This window comes from Diachasmimorpha longicaudata, chromosome 18 (assembly GCF_034640455.1).
Source record: "Diachasmimorpha longicaudata isolate KC_UGA_2023 chromosome 18, iyDiaLong2, whole genome shotgun sequence".
NCBI classification, from domain to species: Eukaryota; Metazoa; Arthropoda; class Insecta; order Hymenoptera; family Braconidae; genus Diachasmimorpha; species Diachasmimorpha longicaudata.
In genome coordinates, this window is record NC_087242.1 from 4,889,666 (window position 1) to 4,908,465 (window position 18,800).

Here is an 18,800-nt window from a genome sequence, read left to right on the forward strand (position 1 = left end):
GTATTCCGAGGCACCCGTTCACATTGTGCGAAAAACACTGCAGACCGTATGGGACCACTGTTGAGAAGGATTACGATCTTGTTCAAGAGCTGGGGAGCCTGAAAATGTAGAGTTATACACATAAAGTTCCATCTGTATGCAACCCAATAATGGCCAGGAGTCTCCAATATATCCCGAGATATAAGAGGGGAGACTGATATGGCTTTAATACCAAGTAAATATAATTAGCTTATTACATTTTTCCCAATTGAAATGGAAAATAATGAGAAAAATCCGTCGATAAGTCACCACACAGTATTAATCATGAAATCAAAGAAGAGGAGTGCAACTGAGTGTGGATCCATTATCGCTGATGTGGACACCCAGCATTCTCAAGGGTATCAAATAACCCCCGAAGACGAAGATACAGCTTTGCACGGTGTGTGCTCAATTGTAGTCGTACAATTAATTAAGCCCAAAATGGTGGAGATTCGGTTTAAGTGGTTGGCTGATACATTCAGCCGCATGCAATGCTTGAGATCACCACTGAGCTCTCCCAGCAATAAACGCTCAACACAGACTGGTCCACCATTTTATCTCTTGGATTCCATACAGCCACACCAACGAGCCACTCCGGCCCTGTCGTTACCATCCACCGTTGCTTCTCTCATTCTTGCACACCTATTTTATTCCTCTTTCCTCCTCTTCTATATACTCGCGCACGGCTCATAAAGAAGATAAAGTCACCGCCTACCAAAGGATCGCCGAAACCAGCAGCAGCTGGCGCGCGATATTTAGCCATGGCGCCGAAAAGTAGTGGGGCAGGAAGGGATAAATTCAGGTAAGATTATAATCGACGGAGGGAGATATCCTAAAAATATAATACTCAACACGTTTCGCTTTTGTACTACTCCTTGAATATTATATTTTTCCGTTTTTTATCGGTGTATATTTAAGCTTTATGTACCCTCATCTGTATAGGGCTCTGCACGAGGAGCGATATAAAAGGAGTCGACAAATCCAAGTGGTGTATACTATTTTAGAAACAATACCTTTCATAGATGATGAAAATGAAAAAATTAACAAGTAGAAAAAATTATTACTGCCAATGTATATACATATATATTTTCAAGGATTTTCCTGCAAAAATCCGAATTACATAACCGCCACGAGATACCACCGTCCAATAGCATTTAACCTCCAAACCCGACACGTGTAGCCATAATCTGGCATTTTTCAACAATTACTGAAAATTAAATGCGCAACAAAGTATAATGGCGGCGATTACAAGGATAAATTCGATCTCCCCTTGAATTGAGTCCACCAATCATGAGCATTAAGCGAACCGTCGGTATTCACTTGTAATATATACATATATACCCGGGGATAATTTCTCACGGAATGTTCAAGTTGATGATTCTGTATCCAAAGGATAATAATTCAAAATAGTGTAGGGGACGCGGAAGGATGGAGCGAAGAAGAGAGGCGCAATAATGATAATGCAATTACTGTCGATGAACTGATGTTGTAAAGCCGCTGGCACGATCTCATTAGCAGGCCATATTTTCAACATAAATTGAAATGATGTGTCGGTGTATTCTTAAAGCTGTGGGCTGATTATCAACTTTTGGGCAAAATAAAATCGAAAAGGCTAAAGCAAAACTAATAAAAAATTCCCTTTTAAAAAATGCAGTGTAACGTTTTTTAAAACCTGTTTTGCGTTATTCTAGCGATGTTCCAATAATTTCTCGTGGCAATTTTTCTTCTTTCATAATCTCTATAACCCCGTGATAATCTCTGCACAGCCTTTTTACAAGAAATAATGTCTCATAAAATATGAAAACAAGGTTGAGAGACAAGCAAGTCGTTCCCTTTGTCAAACCAATCATCTCTTCAAGCACCAAAGCTCATTTATTGAAAGTATATCTAACCAACTTCCTCCTGCGCCATAAGTTTGTAAGCGAGGGTACTCAATAAACGTATGTTTCTAAGAAGGGGAAAACTGTAATAACGGTTTTAGTTTACCTGTTCCAAGGGGGATAATGAATATGCATGTCCTACAGAAATTTTGTATGATACAAGTGGCTTCAACATTGTAGTAGACTGGTAAGTAATGCACTACAAAGCACTATAATGCCTTCGTTTTATATATCAAATGTCTTAACATCACATTGTCAGAGGTCTTAATTCAAAGTCTCATTCTCAAGTTATCGAAAAAGTTTCGGGCTGAGGCATTTGCCTTGTGTCGATATTTTTGAAGGCTTGAGGGTGAGACTTGTGGATTTTTTTGGGTGGTAATTTCCACATCATCATGGCCATCGACACGTGACAAAAACCGTACAAATAGAATTGCACTTTTATCCAGCTCTCGAGGCCATCTCTTCATTTAATTATCTACATTTTTTCCCCTTCCCCATAAATATTCTCCCTAATACTTTTCTGTTTTACTCTGTTTTCTCATTTCTCCCTCCTTCCCCTATACGCACCGCCCCATCCGAACACGCGTATATGTATACACGAGGGATTTTTGCACCGGGTTTGACTAGCGGCGAGGAAAAAAAGGCCGGCCCTTAAAAAGAACTCAATATTTTTTATGCTCCGACAGCAACTTGGGTGGTCCAAAATGGCCGCAAAATCCAATGATATAATATACACGATGCCTCGGGATTACTGTGTGCGAAAACCACTCGCTATTTTCATGTTCGCGCGGATTACCTATGTATTAACTATAAGAGTGGCCTCCCTCACGTGCCAGAGATTATAACATATTAGCGGCGGTGCGTGCGTGCGTGCATTTACATATGTGTGAATTTTTCACATCATTATAACATGTATTATAATATATGGCTTTATGGCTATATTTTGAACTTAAAAAATGACAGAATTGTTTTTCAGAAAGCCATTATTCAGGGATAGAGATGAGAGTCCGGGCTGCCAATGGGAAAACGAGGAAGAGAAAGAGAGAGGAGGGAGACAAATACCACCCCCGGGCGACAGACCGATTTCAAAAGCGCCGAAGAAAATTGACGATGAGCTTGGTGTACTCGGCAAAACTGTGACCAGTGAAGAAACAACTTTGACAAAATGATTGTCATTCACATATTGTTATTTTTTATTGTCGCGAATATTTTTTTCTATCAAAGAAGTCATTATTGTCGGTCCTTGAAACAATGTACAATATAGTAAGTTTGATTTTGTACGTAATGAAATAATTCTAATTGACTGTCGAAACGCCCAAGGCTTACAATTTTAAAAGATTTCATTTCACAACCTTCGAAATCCCCAAAATAAGGTTTCTTTTTACTGTAGTGTCTAATATCACACAAGAAGCGAGGAAACCAGTACTGAAATGGCGGTTTAGTGTTGGCTCACAGTTGGGAAGGGGCGAGCAGGGGTAGCCTACCATTTGCGGCAGTTTGCAAACTCCCTCTGAGCAATCGCGAAAACTTTTACGATCGACGAGTGCAGCATGCCGTTATTACATGCCCTTGGTGGGTATTTATCACTGAGTAGACGGAGAAACAAAAACGATGAGGCAGTGTGAAAATCCCGAGAAGAGCGGAAACCGAAAACTCAATTTTGACGAGTGAAATATAATGACAGAATACGGCAAATAATTATTACACCTGGGATGATTAGCCAAGGCTGTTTGGTTTCCTCCACAGCTTTATGAAAGATGAGAAAGAGCCAGAAAAGAGAGGGATAACCCATCAGAGGTGGGGCTGAGAGTCAAAGATGGCCGTGGGTTAATCCCTTCGGGCGGTATCTCAGCGCGCAGTGTATTAGCTCTATCGTCTCCATCGATATATTAATTTATTGCATGTGGGGTAGACTAAGAAGCCATGAGCCAATCGATGACACTCTTTCCGAATAGGCCAGGCCATGAATTCATCGAAGAGACTTTATTCGAAAATAGACAAAACTCATTTTTATATTATTCTTATACTCTGTCAATATCTGTAATATAATAAAATGCTCTCAAGACCAATCACTTATATATATCCTTCTACAAGCACACGCATGGAGAACCTCTGCCGTGCGTTTAGTATAATTTTGCCATTATCCCCACCACGGGCCATTATAAACCTCTTGGCCCGAAGGCTATATACAATAGAAGAGCATGAAGATCACGCAGGAATCATGATCATAATGATTTCGATGATGGTCGTTCCCTCTCGTTATTACTCCTTCGTTATACACTGGTCAGTCAAACACAAGACATGGCGCGCATGTTCTTCACTTTAGACAGTTAAGAACAATTACTCATTGTCATTCCTCACTTTTACCAATGCTTCACTCCTCTCTCATTTATTTTATCCTCTTTTTTTTGTGCATTACCAATTTTATTTTTCCTCTCCCTTTCTCCCGTCATTGAACAATAGGACCATTTATTTGGAGGGCTCATGTTGAGCGCAACACGATATTGACAAGCGCCATTTGAATTTATAGATTGAACCTGTGACGATGAAATAGTAATTATCGCAGCTATACCTGCCAAGAGAACAACGATCTGTTAAAAATGGGTTTATTTGCACTGTCATTGATCTGATTTGAAAAGCGGAATATTTGCATGTCTAGCTGTAACTTAGCTGACAAAATTCCCCTCTCCCGATATCCCTTTTTTTCCTTCCATTCCTCCATTATTTTCAATTTACCCGGGAATATCGCACATCGGGCAGCAATAACGGAACACTAAGAGGCGAAACATGTGTCGCTGTGTTATATGAGACTAAAATCTCGAATATTACTAACGATGGGATATCCGAAGGGATGAGTACCGCAGCCTGTAATATCATTCTCGCCTTATCTTTTTTATTCCCACTGTACCAGACTCGATCAAAAAGCCTGACACCATGTGCGACAAAGTACTGAAACTTTCTACCACTGTCACCGCGCACTTGTGGCACCGTCAAACCAATATCAAATTAAATATTTTTTTTTTCTTCTCTCGCGAAGTGTCGGACAATTGACTAATAAATTTCAAGTCCTCAGATGCTCTTTTTACACACTTTGGTGGACATTTTTTATACACGAGAAGGCCTATACTCTATTGGTTTAATTCATTTAATAATGCAGGATATGTGGCAACACTAAACCCTTTTTGTATTATTCCTAGCAAACTTAAGTAATAAATATATATACTGCGTTGGCAAGAGTGGAGTCTGAGTTGTCCCGCGGAATCCTCCAAATAATCTCGTACTACCGCCACCTAGCCGGTAAAACAAGTACTAAAAATTCTTTAATGATGGCGATAACTTATCGATGTGCACGAAGAAATGTATTTATTTTCGCGATGTGACAAATAAAAAATGATAATGCTTTGACACTGTCGAGATTCTGTTTTCCAATTAAATATCCGTAGTCAAACAATAAGTGCATATAAAAATGAAAAGGACGATAATAAAATGTAGCCCATGGCGTTAAATAACTTGAGGATATTTTTATTCAGAAAATAAAATTTAATTTCCGTATTTGATAGTATCGGAGATGAACGCCATACCTATATTTACATTTGTCAACAACACAATGAGCTAGCAAGTCCGCAATTATCTTATAGTGCACGTTTTTTCAACTTAAATGTTGCACCGAGACACAGATGATCACTTCCTACAACGAAATTTGGAATATGGGGAAGTTGTCGACATTCAGCGACTGTTGGAAGTCTGTAGCGATCCAAAAGTTCAATGTCAGTGTAGAATATATAATCAACGGTGATCCATTCGTCCTGGTGCGTTGATGCTTCGAGTTCTCCATTATTTTTAACGTGGCTGTAGACACTCTTCAATTTAAAGGGATGGCTAAGAGCACCAGACGAAAATGTCGCATATTCACCATCGATTATCGCAATTTTTTGGTAATCAGATGAGTTTATATCCACTTCATTTGTCAACATATGCTCAAGGCATTTCCTGTTCTGATTGCAATTGCTTTCGCGGCTGTAAAGCTGTACAAAACAGTACGTTCGATTTGTTTCAATATCAAGGTCTTACTCAATAGTCGATAAAGGGATTTTTTAAAGTGATAAAACTAAATTAGTCTAGCGGAGAAAACAATTATGCAATATTTTTTGACGAAAGATGTTACCATTGTGTGGCCATCCCCAGAGCCTCGTAATCTCCTCGCCAGTACATTGAAGTGCTGGCAATTATCCGTAATGAGGAGGCAGGATGGTATGAGGGTGTTATTCAGTCGACGAAATCCAGAGTTCTCCTGGAGTTCTCGTCCCTTCCCCAGATATTGAAAAGACCCATCGGTGATAAACTTATATACTCCAGTGAATGGCTGTAGGTTAAAGTCCCCACAGACTATAATTGGATGATACTTTGGGCCATCTCTAGTGAGAAATGAAAAAAAAATAGGTTCAATTAAATTACCGTTTAAAAATGGATTCTGACAATTATAATGATTATTACCTCGTATTTTCGATAAACGAAAGTCTCTCCACTTCAGCAAATAGTACCTGCGTCTGCGCGAGTCTCACGTCACTCCTTTTGGGATTGTACAGCAGATGGGTGGTGGATATAACGATGTGGGTTTCAGGTGATTCTTTGAGCGAAAATTTGGCAACAATTCCCACATTATCTCTGTTGAGAATATCCGAGGAGGTCTGATTATACTCCACATACACATAGTCCACTAATTTAAACTGATTACGACGGAACAGAAGTAACAAGCCATCCCCCATTTCATTTGTGCGTTTTTTGTAGAGATAATCAAAACCATTTGCCTTGAATGGCAGTAGAAATTCTTCTAGATGATCGAGTTGCATCTCTTGAATGCATATTACCTGTGAATGCATATTACCTGTGAGTTGGCAATAGATTTTTTTTTTGATAATTTAATCTTTGAGTAATTTTTTCCAATTCAACTGACATTAGCCCCTGCTTCGATAATTTCCTGCTGAATGAGTGGCTTTCGACCCTCCCAACTCAATGCGTTTTTATTGTGGTAATTGTACAGGTAAGAATGCGTTTCCAATAAATTTTGGGCTAGTATATTATACGTTAATAGTCGAAGGATGAAATCACTCTCAGGAATCGTTGATGAAATACCTGAAATTGAAGATAAATAACCTAATAAACTCAAATAAATTTGAGGAAAATTTAACATAAATGTTCGTAACTGAATATTTCATAAATTTGCCATTCCATAAATTTGAAATCCAGTTCAACAATGTTGATGATTAATGACATTGATGAACTATAAATGGACGAAAATAATTGAATCCCCAAGGTGATCTGTATCAAACATTGAAAATTAGTTGACCATCGAGAAAAAAATGATCCAGTAAAATATAAATTACCATTTCCAACAGATTTCCACTGTCGTAGCTCTCTGTAATTTTTTCTACTCGTTCCATACTGAAAGTTCGTCATGCTCTGCACAAAATTATTTGTCATTTGACAATTGGACGATTCATTCTGTGCAAAACACACGTCAATAAGTGGCTCCATCGTATTCCCCAGTTCCTCCCCGTCACTGCAACTCAATTTTGACTTCAACAAATTGATGTAAGTTGAGTACAGTGCCTCTGGCACCGGTGCACACTTACGAAGATTACCAAGTAGCAAATGTTTGAAAGGTATTTCCGACATATGAAAAATCTGTAAAGTCACGATTATGAATTTTTTATTAATACTCAAAGGTCGTATCTGCGGGGAAAAATGCACTGTTGACACCAGCAACGACGATAACGATTAAAATTGGGACAGGAAAAGTGATAAATACAGGAGGATTGTGTAAAGAATGGTGGAGAATTGATGAGGAAAGGGAGATGGAATTCTGTCGTAGGAGATACGGTACCATAAGAAAAAAAAAATAACCTTCCGAGGTGTTTAAAAGCGTCAATGTCACGAACAAAACACTGACTGACACACTTACCATCGTAATGACCCTGATGGAATGTTTAAAAAAAACAAGAACGCAGACAGACGTGATATGAAGATGTTTGTTTACAAGAGCATTGTATGTGGCTGTTGGTCTTCAATGGCATCAGCGTACGTACCTTCAATGCCTGGTCTAATGCACCAATGTGGAGGAAACGACAGGCTACATTTGCTAGAGGCACAGTTGTCACTAGTTTATACCCTGCGATCATTTATTATCCGAAATTTGAATTAGCGTATGATCAGCATTAACCGTTCCATCAAAGTGATTTTTTAAATATTTTATTTATGGAGCCACTGGGCTGATCATTGGGGGTTAATTTATGTAATTGTCAATGTTTATTCTCCATTGAGAAGAGATTGAGCAACTTGTGATTTGTCTCACGAATTTTTGACAATGTCTGTGCTGGTGCGAATGCACGGAAATTTTGAGGTTATGTGACCCACTACCCGTTCTGAGGTCACACGATTCCGCCGAATTTTCCCCGGAAGGTGCGCGCGTCAAGTCTGTATTTTCGATCGGTCAATGTTGATAGGCAGTTGCTATAAATTTATTGAATTTTTTTCATCGGTTACTGTCCATTTACATTTCGGTCCGTTTCTCGGGAATGCTCGAGTTTTAATGAGGAATGCTAGTTCATTGACGACGTACGAATCACTATTGAAAAAAACTCCAAGAATTCGTGAAGTTCATTTACTGAAAGTGTTTCTTCAAGCAATGGTTATCTATTTCAGGTACCACAATGATGCTGACAACAATGTTAAGCAATTGTTGGCGGTGGCAGAGGTCACGTTGAGGCACAATACCTTTCAGGCTGCCATACTAAATACACTTTTGTAGTTATTCATTTTTTTCCTTATTGTGTACTTTGGGGAGAAAAAAATGAAAAAAAAATCTGTCTCCTCCTGAGCTGACAATTCTTCTATGAAAGTTCATGGAAGCAATGAACCTACATTTCGTCAAGATCAATAGCAGAAGATAACAATTATTTTGGAAAATTTCCAGATATATGGGTGGCTTTATTACATAAAATTTTAAATATCAAGATTAATAATACAGTACATCATGGAATAAGTCACTTAAAAAAATAACCAACATAATTATGAATTAATGGGAATTAATAATTAACGGTGGCAGCAGTTATCGTGCAATTACATGAATAATTCCGTCCATAATATATTGACCAAAATGAGGAAATAAAGTTTCAATCTATCTTCAAATCTATGTCTCTGTCCATCTCTATAAAATGAGCATTTTCACAAATTCATCAGCACATACTTATTTCACACTCGATCATATGGTATCATTAACACTTGAGATAAAAGGCTCCAGGAGTTCCAAGATATGATCCATGGATTTTTATTGAGTGGAAGGCACTGAACCTAAATGAGTATCTATTTCGAGCACCAGAGCATCACAAAAAATATGTTAGCTCTCGTTGAATATACATTCCCATTGGTTGGCTCACCAGAAAATTTTCGGGGTTAGCCCAACGATGTTGATGAGCTCAATTAACAATGTCAGAGGCCCTGGTGTAGGCTGAAGGCAGCACCGAGGCCCCAACTCAATTCATGACCGTCGTATTTCTGGTAAAGCTGAAAGAAAATATTATTAATTTTTTTAAAACACAAATCCATAACATTGACCTTCGCCGACTTTCGAACTTGGTCAGTTTTTATTGTATTACGTTTAATTTTGTTGAATTATTCAGTCCAAAGCAGTTCTCCAATAATACATAAATATACATCATGTCCAGGCACGTGAAGGGCTGATCTGCATTTGGATAGTTACAAGCGTCAACAATTCCATTGTAAAAAGTATGAAGGGTTATCACACCGCCTTTGAAGGGATCAATTAAGCCCGCCTAAAAGTGCAGAAGAACAAGAGCATTAAATGCTAAACAATTTTTTAAAATTCATGTTTATACTCCCCGGGGAAAAATTACCTCAGTGGCTCGATTAAAATAATAAGCAATTCCGTATATATCCCGTTTTGCCAGCCCAACTGGCCGATCTTGAACATCCCTGATAAACCTCTGAACAAGATTTTTACACTCTTCAAATCTGACAATGGGCCTCTTCTCATCGGCTCCAGCATAATTTTGGGTCTTGACAATTTTATAAGAGCCATTGACCGGACCCTTCACCATGTAATTCTGTCCTCCATAGCTCCACTCAGTGGCAATTATAGGATTAATACATTCCGAGTTAATCTGGATGACGCCAGGGATCTCCCTATCCTCAGGGCTCAAGTCTAGTGTTAAAATGGCCCTTCTGGCTGCCATGACGCCCATGCCCAAATAGCTATGAGTGTAAAGGCTCAAATTATGACTAAAAACATTGATTGTGTAAACGTGATCAATAATATCCCGCAAATCCTCTTCGTCAGGCACATAAGTAACCTGAGTCGATCCACCCCCAAGATCCAGTACAGCCACCGTACTTCCAATGCTACGGGAGCTGAGGCGATTCAGTAGAAAATTGATAGTGAACCAACCATAAATGCCCTCGTCAACCCCTCCCATGATTGACACCGAGTTATCACTGACCAAAAAGCCTGAAGTTTTTAAATAATTCCTGCACTCCTCGAGAATGAGGGACGCCTGAGCTTCAGGTAGCAGTCTCAGTCCAGCAGTTGCTTTTAAATTTATGGGGGTCTGTGACCACGCATCCGAAGGAATAACAGCTTTGCCTTTCCTTACCAATCTTTCCAATGACTCGATCATGCCCCTCCTATCATCGCTGTAACTGCTCAAGCCAGGAGTTATCTCTTCATAGAACTCATTGTCCAGAATAAGATCACCATTGATGATGGACAAGTGAAATGTGAATGCTAGAAGGCGAGTGCCTGTTGATCCAGCATCGATAATCACAATGTAACGATACTTTTGAAGCTTGAGAGAGCTTGCTAAGCTGTCAAGGGCAGATGAACCAAATCGAGATGTACTGAGATCATTAGCTATTGCTAAATATCCCAGAAACAAAATTCCCAGCATGAACAAGAACATTATTGGTCGGCGAGTCAACTGCCGAGATATCTTCTTCGATCGGAATGCCAATACGGTTGACGAATCATCGTCGGTTCGAAGCTAGATGTTCAGCGAAAAAAATTCAAAAATTTATTCGATCATGATATCTGTTTTGTTGCTCTCAATTGTGTATGTAAAAATGCAGAAATATTCAAATATTGAAATAAACTAGTCACTAGTCAAAACTGGCATTTAACTGGATTTGTTAAATGATAAAATAATAAAATACTGATTAGAAGCTCATCCTACATGTTTCGCAGGTAAATATAACCTCAAAATTGATGGAAAATAATTTCATCCCTTAATTAATTATATTCAAGTCGTAATATATAAATGCTTACAGGGGTATATTGCATGAAGCCAGGCTTATGAATATTTTTCTGTTGGCTCGACGAAATTCACAAAAATCCTGATATTGATGCGATAAAAGGAGATGTACTCGTTCCAGTTTGACATCATCACCCTCCATCACCTTCTATATATAATCTGAATGTCACTAGTCACGTGGTCCACGTGGCCACCACGGCCAGTCAAACAAGAGAGAATAAAAAAAAACAATTTATCTTATCGTAGAGATGTCTCTAGAATGAAGACTACTCTGTTGTCCGTTCAATGACCATCAGCAGTCATATAGTTGAGCTACACTGAGTGAAACATTAATTGTTGCTGAGAAATAATTATCAGTTGAGTAATTGTGATTCACTGCAGTAAACTTATCGAAACAAGTATAATCTTAACGGTAGGAAATATTATCCAAAATGTCTGCTGTGACTGGAGAGGACATAGGCCTCCTTGGGCAGGCTATCATTCAAATAGGTGCTGGTGGTTCTGCTGGCTTTGTTGAAGTTTGTGTCATGCATCCCATGGATTTGGTCAAGACACGAATGCAGTTGCAAGTCAACTCGAATGTCAAAAGTCCTGGGTATTACACAGGTGAGGACATTCATCAAGTGCTCTCTATATGTGTCATGTGATATGAACCAAATACATTACAATAGCAAAAAAAATTGTCATGTATTTCAGGCGTTCTGGATTGTATGAAAAAAATGTACGTACACGAGGGCTTGGGCTCATTCTGGAAAGGCATTGTACCACCGATTGTCGCAGAAACACCTAAACGGGCTGTTAAAGTAATAAAACACTTCTATTCATTTATCGCGGTTCTTTGGTGATCATTATTGACATGATGTATTTGCCTTTTCACCAGTTCTTTACATTTGAGCAGTACAAAAAGTGCTTTTTACTGGGAGCTAGTGCACCGACACCCGTGGTAAAGTAAATTTATAGTATTTGAAAAATATAAAATTGTTGGGAAGCTGCATTAAAGTATAAATTATTCTAGACCTTTGCTCTAGCTGGATTTTGCGCTGGAGTAACAGAAGCAATACTAGTAAATCCATTTGAAGTTGTCAAGGTCCGGTTACAATCGAACCGTGAAAGACTGAAAAATACTCCGTCAACGTTTACCGTAACACGAGACATCATAAGAAAAAATGGTCTAGGACTTGACGGTCTAAATAAAGGGCTGTCAGCCACTGCCATGAGGAATGGAGTGTTCAACTCATTCTATTTTGGATTTTATCATTCGGTGAAAAGCTACGTACCTGCCAATAAAGATCCTTGGATTGAATTCCTTTCGAAGGTATTAATTGTTGTTGCCCATGAGATGTTCTGTACATGCTATATATTATACCAATGCAAACAATATTCTCAGGTAGGCCTAGGCTTTGTCGCGGGTACAATAGCTTCATGCCTGAATATTCCCTTCGACGTAGCAAAAAGCCGAATACAAGGCCCCCAAGGAGATGTCAAGTACAAGGGAACGTTGAGGACGATAAAAATTATTTACCAACGAGAAGGGTGAGAGAAGAATTCCATGGGTTCTGTTTTCTCCCTCGAGAAGTGCTAACACTATTTTTTTTCAATTTTATAGAAAATCAAAATGATTTATACCTCTGGGGAAGTGGTAGAGCCAGAAGTAAATTCGTTATAATCATAATTGCAATGTATTTCCAGATTTTCAGCACTATACAAAGGGCTGCTGCCTAAAGTCCTTCGACTGGGCCCTGGAGGGGCGATAATGCTCGTCGTCTATGACTACATGCATGCCTTCCTGTCATTTCACATGATCAATTGAATTCTAATTGCCGCCATTAAACAATACCATGAAATAAACAATCCAAAATAATTCATTTTCGCCTCTTATCCTATCATCTATGATACTGTACACATATACAGAGGCCGACAGGAAAAAATATCAATCATCGAGGACTGAATCCAGCCATTTCTCTAAGTCAATGGACTTCGTCGGATTGGCAGTGCTCCTTCTTTTCGAATCTGTGTCATAGATTAATATTTTTCTTAAGTCTGGTGGAAATGAAACAGTAAAATAATGAGACATGAGTATTTTTTCTTACTTTCACTACCACGAGATGCAGGAAATGAAGGATTCACAGGTGTTACTCGTACAGGTTCTTTCAGGGATAATAGGAAATCCAGATCTTCGTCCATGGATTCAGCACTGCTAAATTGTTCTTGAGCTGCTCTGTGATCCTTGCTTCCAGAGTTCTTGTCCTCACCAGCTGGCTCTTTAATGTCTAGCTGTGAAAGGAGTGACGACTCCATTTCTCTGTCATAATCCTTCCTTGCTTGTTCGGCCGAGGAGTTGATCAATGTGAACTCATCCTTCTGTAAATTATCAAGTCATTTCATTTTATACATCTTACCTTGTGCTTTTTAAATTGTTTTTTTTTTTTCATAATTTTTCAGTGAGAAACCTGAGCCCGCAAGAAGCAATTGGTATTGATAGAAATAAATTTTCCTTATCTGAATGAATTTGTGATGAAATGTCTAAATATTTTGTAAAAAATCACGAATTATCACGATGCTTACACTCAGGTATTTGTCCTCGATGCTCATATATTCAGTGAATGGAATGCAGTTGAATATTCGTGATAAATGCTTGACATCGAGCGAAAAATACTCCTCGAACTGAGATGCATCCCAAGTCCATTTCTTTTCACTTTCAAATGTGAAAGATGTGGTGGAGACAGGTGCATTCAAGAGATCTTCAAAAATCTTGCCACTCTCGGGTTCATCGTCATCGCTGAGCTCAGCAAATCGACAATCCAGTTGAGATAGCAATTTGTTTGAAAATTCGTCAAAGCTGCCGTCATCGTCAGTGTTTCTACCATTCGATTTGTTTTTTCTCGATTCAGCTGCATTGAAATTCGAACCCTTTGTGTGCTGTTTGTGGTAAACTTTTTTATGTTGCGTTCGTTTAAATTTGTTCCTATTCCTGGGTTAAAAATTAAAGTGAAGGCAGAAATATAATATAAAAGTCGAATGGAGTTGAGACAGTAAAATCTTTGAGAATTTGTACTTGCAATTGTTTACTCGACGAACAGGAGTCAGAATCCATGGTTATATTTTTTTACTGGTGATAGCGGAAACAGCTAATCTTTGACATCGAGATGTCAAAATATGGATAGAGGGCGCTCCGATAATCGAATTTTTTAACCCCACATTATCGAGACCATCGTATGTATATTTAAACATGGCGTCAGTTTTGGAGTCGATGGTTGTTGATGATAAACAATTGCCCGAAAAGCCAGTGGATAGAGAAAAGGTACACTAAATTCCATTATTCAATAAATAAATAGACTAGACTAATGAGTTCTTCATTATTGTTTGATAATTTCTCTCAACACTGTATCGATTATTGCGTGAATGATGCACTTAACCTCACATTCCTGGCGTTTGTATATATCGGACTGGCGATATTGTATGCATTAATAAACTTTTTTTTTTGTAGACATGTCCCTTACTTTTACGAGTATTCTGTAATACTGGTCGCCATCACAACATAATGGACTACAGTCGTGGAAATGTTCCCTCGAATGAACTCCAAATTTACACATGGATGGATGCAACTCTCCGGGAAATAACTGGTTTAGTTAAAGAAGTTAATCCAGACGCCAGAAGTAAGGGAACATATTTTGATTTTTCGCTGGTTACTCCAGAATTAAGGAATTCTGGCTACAGAATGAGGGAAATTGGAGTCACCTGCTCCGGACAGAAAGGAGCTGATGATAATAAAACATTGGCTCAAGCAAGGTAGCCTACGATCGCCTGTCCAATTATTTCCATGACATTTAAAATTTATGGATTTTTTTCCATTAATGATTGTTTAATGAATAATTACTTCAATTTACCCTTAGATTTACGATTGGCGATTACCTGGACATTTCCATCACTCCTCCAAATAGAATGCAGCCAGCAATTAGACGAGGAGGTCCCCGCCAATATTGAAAAAGCATCCCCAATTGTTATTCCCTCCCAACGTCAAAAAGAACAATCAACATTTAGTCATAAATCACACAATTTTTTTATTTGTAAACGCAATGAAAAAAAAAAATTTATATACAAAAGATCACATTAAATAACGCAAGATAAACCGTAGGAGGTATAAAAATTTATCAACCTAAAGAATGATCATGGAGAACCGAATTATTGAGCATTGACCAGGAAATACTGATTGTTAAACACCAATTCATATGGAATTTTTTGAAACATTCGTCGTTAAATGGCTGAAGACATTGAGAAGGAAGAACACATTATACAATTAATCACGATCTCTTCTGTGTCAAATGGAACAAGAAGAAGGAAATTCGGAATATGATTAGAGAGATAATTCCAGAAACCCTTCACTTTTTCCTCTTATCGCAGTCTGTCTTTTGAATAATAAGTTTGTTCCTCTGTCTGGTGACTTTGGTAGTGGTAGTAGCAGCGCATGGGCCAATCTGTTTGAACTCCTGTTGGGAGATTCTAGGAGGACTGGTGGTCCTGGCGATAGCCGAAGCCCTGAACAGAGTCTCTAGATCCTGCACCCTCTTCTTCAGGAACTTGTTCTCCCTTCTATACTTGATCATTTCCGAGTCCTTATCATGTTTCTCATAGCTGGAGCTTCCAGTCTCATCAGCAACACTCCTGAACATCATATGCATCTTCTGCTCATGTTGTTCCCTCAAGAATATCATTCTCCTCTCAGCCTCGACCTTGGAGTGTTTGAGTGAATTACTCAGTTCACGATTTCTAATATCTAATGATTGAATTCTCGCTTCAGCGTCGTTAAGTTGCATCTCCAAACTTCGTCCTGCCTCCTTGAGATCGATGACCTTATTAAAATACTTCGTAAACAATTTAACAATTTCATCGAGACTTAGCATAGACAGTTGCCTCATGAGTACCATTTCCATGTCCTCCCTCTTGCAGTTTTTAACATCGAAGCACTTTCTCCCACATATCTTTTCGTTCTTCTGCTCAATCATGACATCAACGACCTCAATAGCTTCCCCACACTCTAGCCTCTTCCTTTCTTCAAAAGTGCTCAAGGTGTTCTCTTTGAGCTTGGAATCAAGATTGCACTTCTCTTCGGAAAGGCGTTCCTTCGTCTTCCTGAGGTTTTCAATCTCAATTCTCAACGCTGCCTTCGAGTCCACATCATCAGCCCTCTCCAAATCCATTGATTTTTCCTTAAGTATGTGATCTAAATGCGATATTCTAACGTCCAACATATCTTGCTTCTTGTCCTCTCCCCTGCACCTCGCACTCATCCTCTCGTCCTCGCTCTCCGACTGCATCTCCTTCAGCTTGGAAGCAGTGAGATTGTACTTCTCCTCGAGCTCGCGAATTTTCTTCTGATCCTCAGCCACCTCGTCTTCCAGCTGACTCTTCCTCACCTCCTCCTTCCTCAATTGCTTCTTCATTTTCTCCATCTGCTTCTTGGACGAGTTCAAAGAGCTCTCCAACTCCAGCACCTTCTTCGCCGAGTCGCCGGCAATCTGTTTCATCATCTCGATGTCTCGTAACCTCTGCTCGTAATGTATCGCCATATTTTTATACAACTCAATCTCTCTCCTGTGAGTTGTCTTCTCGTCGTCCCTGTACAGGGAATTCTCCGCATGGGCCAATTGCGTTCTCGTATTGTAGTACTGCTCCTCAAGCTTGGACCTCTTCCTCTGGAATTTCTGCTTCGCACTTGTCCTCGCCTCCGAATTTTTTATCATATCCGCAATAAACTTCTCCTTGATCTTGATGGTCGTCTCCAGTTCACCAATCCTCCTCTGGGCCCCGTCCAGGTCCGATTGGATCTTCTTCACCTGTGTCTGTTTAGCCTCATTGTTCAACGTCAACGTCTTCAGGGTCTTCATCGGCTCGGGCATTTCGTAACTCTTCAGCGGCTCCAGGAGCAGGTCCTGGGAGTTATCTAAATCCTCTTGATTGTCGTTACCACCCCTGAAACCTCGTCCATTATCCAGATCCTCGTCGTAAGTTCTTCCGCAGGGTTTAAAGGCCCCGTTGAAAGCTATCACTTCGTTACACATCTCTGATCCTGGCAGCATCGAGTTTCGTCTGGAGTTGGCGTTTCTGATTGGCGTTGGCTTTATCAGTGGCACGTAATCGTTGTTGTTGTTTACCGGATGAGCATTTGCTGAGATTATCGTTAGTCCCTTCTCCTGAAATCCGTCGTCAATGGCATCTATCAATCTGTCAGTCTCCATCTTGAGCTTGTTCATGCACTCGTCCAGTTTCTCCAGGAAGTCCGGATTGTCAGAGTCACCTTCACTCTGGTCGTCATCCTCTGACATTTCTGTGTCACTTTCGCTACTTCCATCCGACGTGTGGAACTCCATACGCGGCTCGGAGTCATCTGTCCTCTCGTCTGTCTCCGTTACCTCTTCAATTCGCTCCAGCGACCGTCGTGAGTTCTCCGGGTAGCCGGGAATGCTCGCTGTGTCGTCGCTCGTTATGCACTCCTCGTACTCCTGCTTGAGGCAGAGCCACTGCTTTATCTGGTCCTGCTCGTTGTGGGGGAGAATGTCGCTGGCGACGAGCTTACTGAAGAGCCCCTCCGCGTTGGAGACCAGTTTAGACCACTGGGTAGCAGCGAACTCCAGACGAAATATATCGGCGCTAGGACTGCGATCCCCAGAGGTCGCTGAGGTCAACGTGTCGTGGGTCTCGTCACCTGTTTGCTCGCTGTCATCCTCCTGGTTAGGAAGGCGCGCACGGTAGGATGCCTCGAGGTACTGGCTGTACATGCGATGGTTGTCCAGCGGACTTGCCGACGGAATCCAGGAGTTGTAGTGCATCATTTTGAGCACAGACTGGGAAACAACACTGGAAGGGGACATTTTTTGGTTAATTACGGTGAATTACATTATTGGCTCTAGCTGGCCTCTATAAATACTAGTTATAACAAGGTTGACAGCTTTTGCACTCAATAATGGTCCAGTGATGCCCCTTTTAAAAAAACATTGGTACATTGCTAAATATCGGACATATTATGAACGGCAGCTTTCATTGCTGATGGATGAGATTATTTGTTACTGATCTTACCTGGAGGTATTCGCAGAGCTCACTATGATCTCATTGAGCATCTATTTACTACTCCATGTGTATATTATGAATTAACACAGCAGCCAGACAGCGTCTGCCCCAAAGGAGCTCAACCAGCCAGCCGCCAGAAGCGACGGTGGCGCCTCTCACAGCTGGGGGCAGTACTCACATTGAACTGCGCCGGTGCGTGAGTCTAGCCTCTTTGCCAAAACAGTGTACAAGTCCTTCGGGAGGTCGTGCGCGGCGCTGTGTACTGGGCGGGTTTCGCCTGCAGCACACAGACGTCGCAATTTACAGATACGCTGCGCCATGAATGGCGTTTCGAGGTACTTATATACTGTTTTGGTAAAGGGGATAGACTAACGTACAGATATACGCCAATGTTAGTACTAACCCCGGCGGTAAGAGAGGCCACCCCTCCACCCCCCCACCCCTGCGGCTAATTTCAAATTCCAGCCCTTTTTGCTCTAGGAGGCCTAGGAGCCGAGACAAATGCGAAAAACGA

At 40.2% G+C, this 18,800-nt stretch overlaps 7 protein-coding genes across 8 annotated transcripts in view; 3 read left to right on the plus strand and 4 right to left on the minus strand.

Moving 5' to 3' along the window:
• LOC135170742 (putative uncharacterized protein DDB_G0277255) overlaps nucleotides 1-3,356 on the plus strand; it is a 59,222-nt gene extending 55,866 nt beyond the window's left edge. The window contains exon 2 of the mRNA XM_064136796.1: nucleotides 2,875-3,356. Coding sequence (XP_063992866.1) covers nucleotides 2,875-3,038 — 164 coding nt within the window. The 3' untranslated portion in view covers nucleotides 3,039-3,356. The remainder of the gene's footprint in view (nucleotides 1-2,874) is intronic.
• Nucleotides 3,357-5,399: 2,043 nt separating this feature from the next.
• On the minus strand, nucleotides 5,400-8,283 carry LOC135171060 (protein angel). Of its 2 annotated transcripts, none has more exons than XM_064137350.1 (6): nucleotides 7,985-8,283; nucleotides 7,283-7,583; nucleotides 6,853-7,031; nucleotides 6,393-6,766; nucleotides 6,064-6,313; nucleotides 5,400-5,923 (listed from the first exon to the last, which is right to left on the minus strand). In XM_064137350.1, the coding sequence occupies exons 1-6, from the start codon at nucleotides 8,075-8,077 to the stop codon at nucleotides 5,531-5,533; spliced, it is 1,590 nt and encodes a 529-aa protein (XP_063993420.1). In that variant the 5' UTR covers nucleotides 8,078-8,283; the 3' UTR covers nucleotides 5,400-5,530. The 2 variants fall into 2 exon arrangements, with proteins under 2 accessions (XP_063993420.1, XP_063993421.1); XM_064137351.1 differs by having other exon boundaries at nucleotides 7,861-7,987.
• A 574-nt stretch (nucleotides 8,284-8,857) lies between these two features.
• On the minus strand, nucleotides 8,858-11,402 carry LOC135171061 (ectonucleoside triphosphate diphosphohydrolase 5). Its single transcript, XM_064137353.1, has 4 exons — nucleotides 11,236-11,402; nucleotides 9,812-10,954; nucleotides 9,554-9,730; nucleotides 8,858-9,461 (listed from the first exon to the last, which is right to left on the minus strand). Exons 1-4 carry the CDS (start codon nucleotides 11,248-11,250, stop codon nucleotides 9,387-9,389), a joined length of 1,410 nt encoding a protein of 469 aa, XP_063993423.1. The 5' UTR covers nucleotides 11,251-11,402; the 3' UTR covers nucleotides 8,858-9,386.
• An 88-nt stretch (nucleotides 11,403-11,490) lies between these two features.
• On the plus strand, nucleotides 11,491-13,290 carry LOC135171062 (mitochondrial 2-oxodicarboxylate carrier). Its single transcript, XM_064137354.1, has 6 exons — nucleotides 11,491-11,827; nucleotides 11,918-12,024; nucleotides 12,102-12,164; nucleotides 12,237-12,536; nucleotides 12,609-12,754; nucleotides 12,911-13,290. Exons 1-6 carry the CDS (start codon nucleotides 11,653-11,655, stop codon nucleotides 13,029-13,031), a joined length of 912 nt encoding a protein of 303 aa, XP_063993424.1. The 5' UTR covers nucleotides 11,491-11,652; the 3' UTR covers nucleotides 13,032-13,290.
• Nucleotides 12,882-14,439, minus strand: LOC135171063 (uncharacterized). Its single transcript, XM_064137355.1, has 4 exons — nucleotides 14,281-14,439; nucleotides 13,787-14,192; nucleotides 13,312-13,582; nucleotides 12,882-13,231 (listed from the first exon to the last, which is right to left on the minus strand). Exons 1-4 carry the CDS (start codon nucleotides 14,313-14,315, stop codon nucleotides 13,152-13,154), a joined length of 792 nt encoding a protein of 263 aa, XP_063993425.1. The 5' UTR covers nucleotides 14,316-14,439; the 3' UTR covers nucleotides 12,882-13,151.
• LOC135171064 (histone deacetylase complex subunit SAP18) lies at nucleotides 14,188-15,355 on the plus strand. The gene is made up of 3 exons (XM_064137356.1): nucleotides 14,188-14,522; nucleotides 14,709-15,010; nucleotides 15,115-15,355. Exons 1-3 carry the CDS (start codon nucleotides 14,451-14,453, stop codon nucleotides 15,203-15,205), a joined length of 465 nt encoding a protein of 154 aa, XP_063993426.1. The 5' UTR covers nucleotides 14,188-14,450; the 3' UTR covers nucleotides 15,206-15,355.
• Nucleotides 15,356-15,496: 141 nt separating this feature from the next.
• Nucleotides 15,497-18,451, minus strand: LOC135171059 (kinesin-like protein costa). Its single transcript, XM_064137349.1, has 2 exons — nucleotides 18,296-18,451; nucleotides 15,497-18,076 (listed from the first exon to the last, which is right to left on the minus strand). The coding sequence occupies exons 1-2, from the start codon at nucleotides 18,334-18,336 to the stop codon at nucleotides 15,601-15,603; spliced, it is 2,517 nt and encodes an 838-aa protein (XP_063993419.1). The 5' UTR covers nucleotides 18,337-18,451; the 3' UTR covers nucleotides 15,497-15,600.
• Between the last annotated feature and the right edge of the window lie 349 nt (nucleotides 18,452-18,800).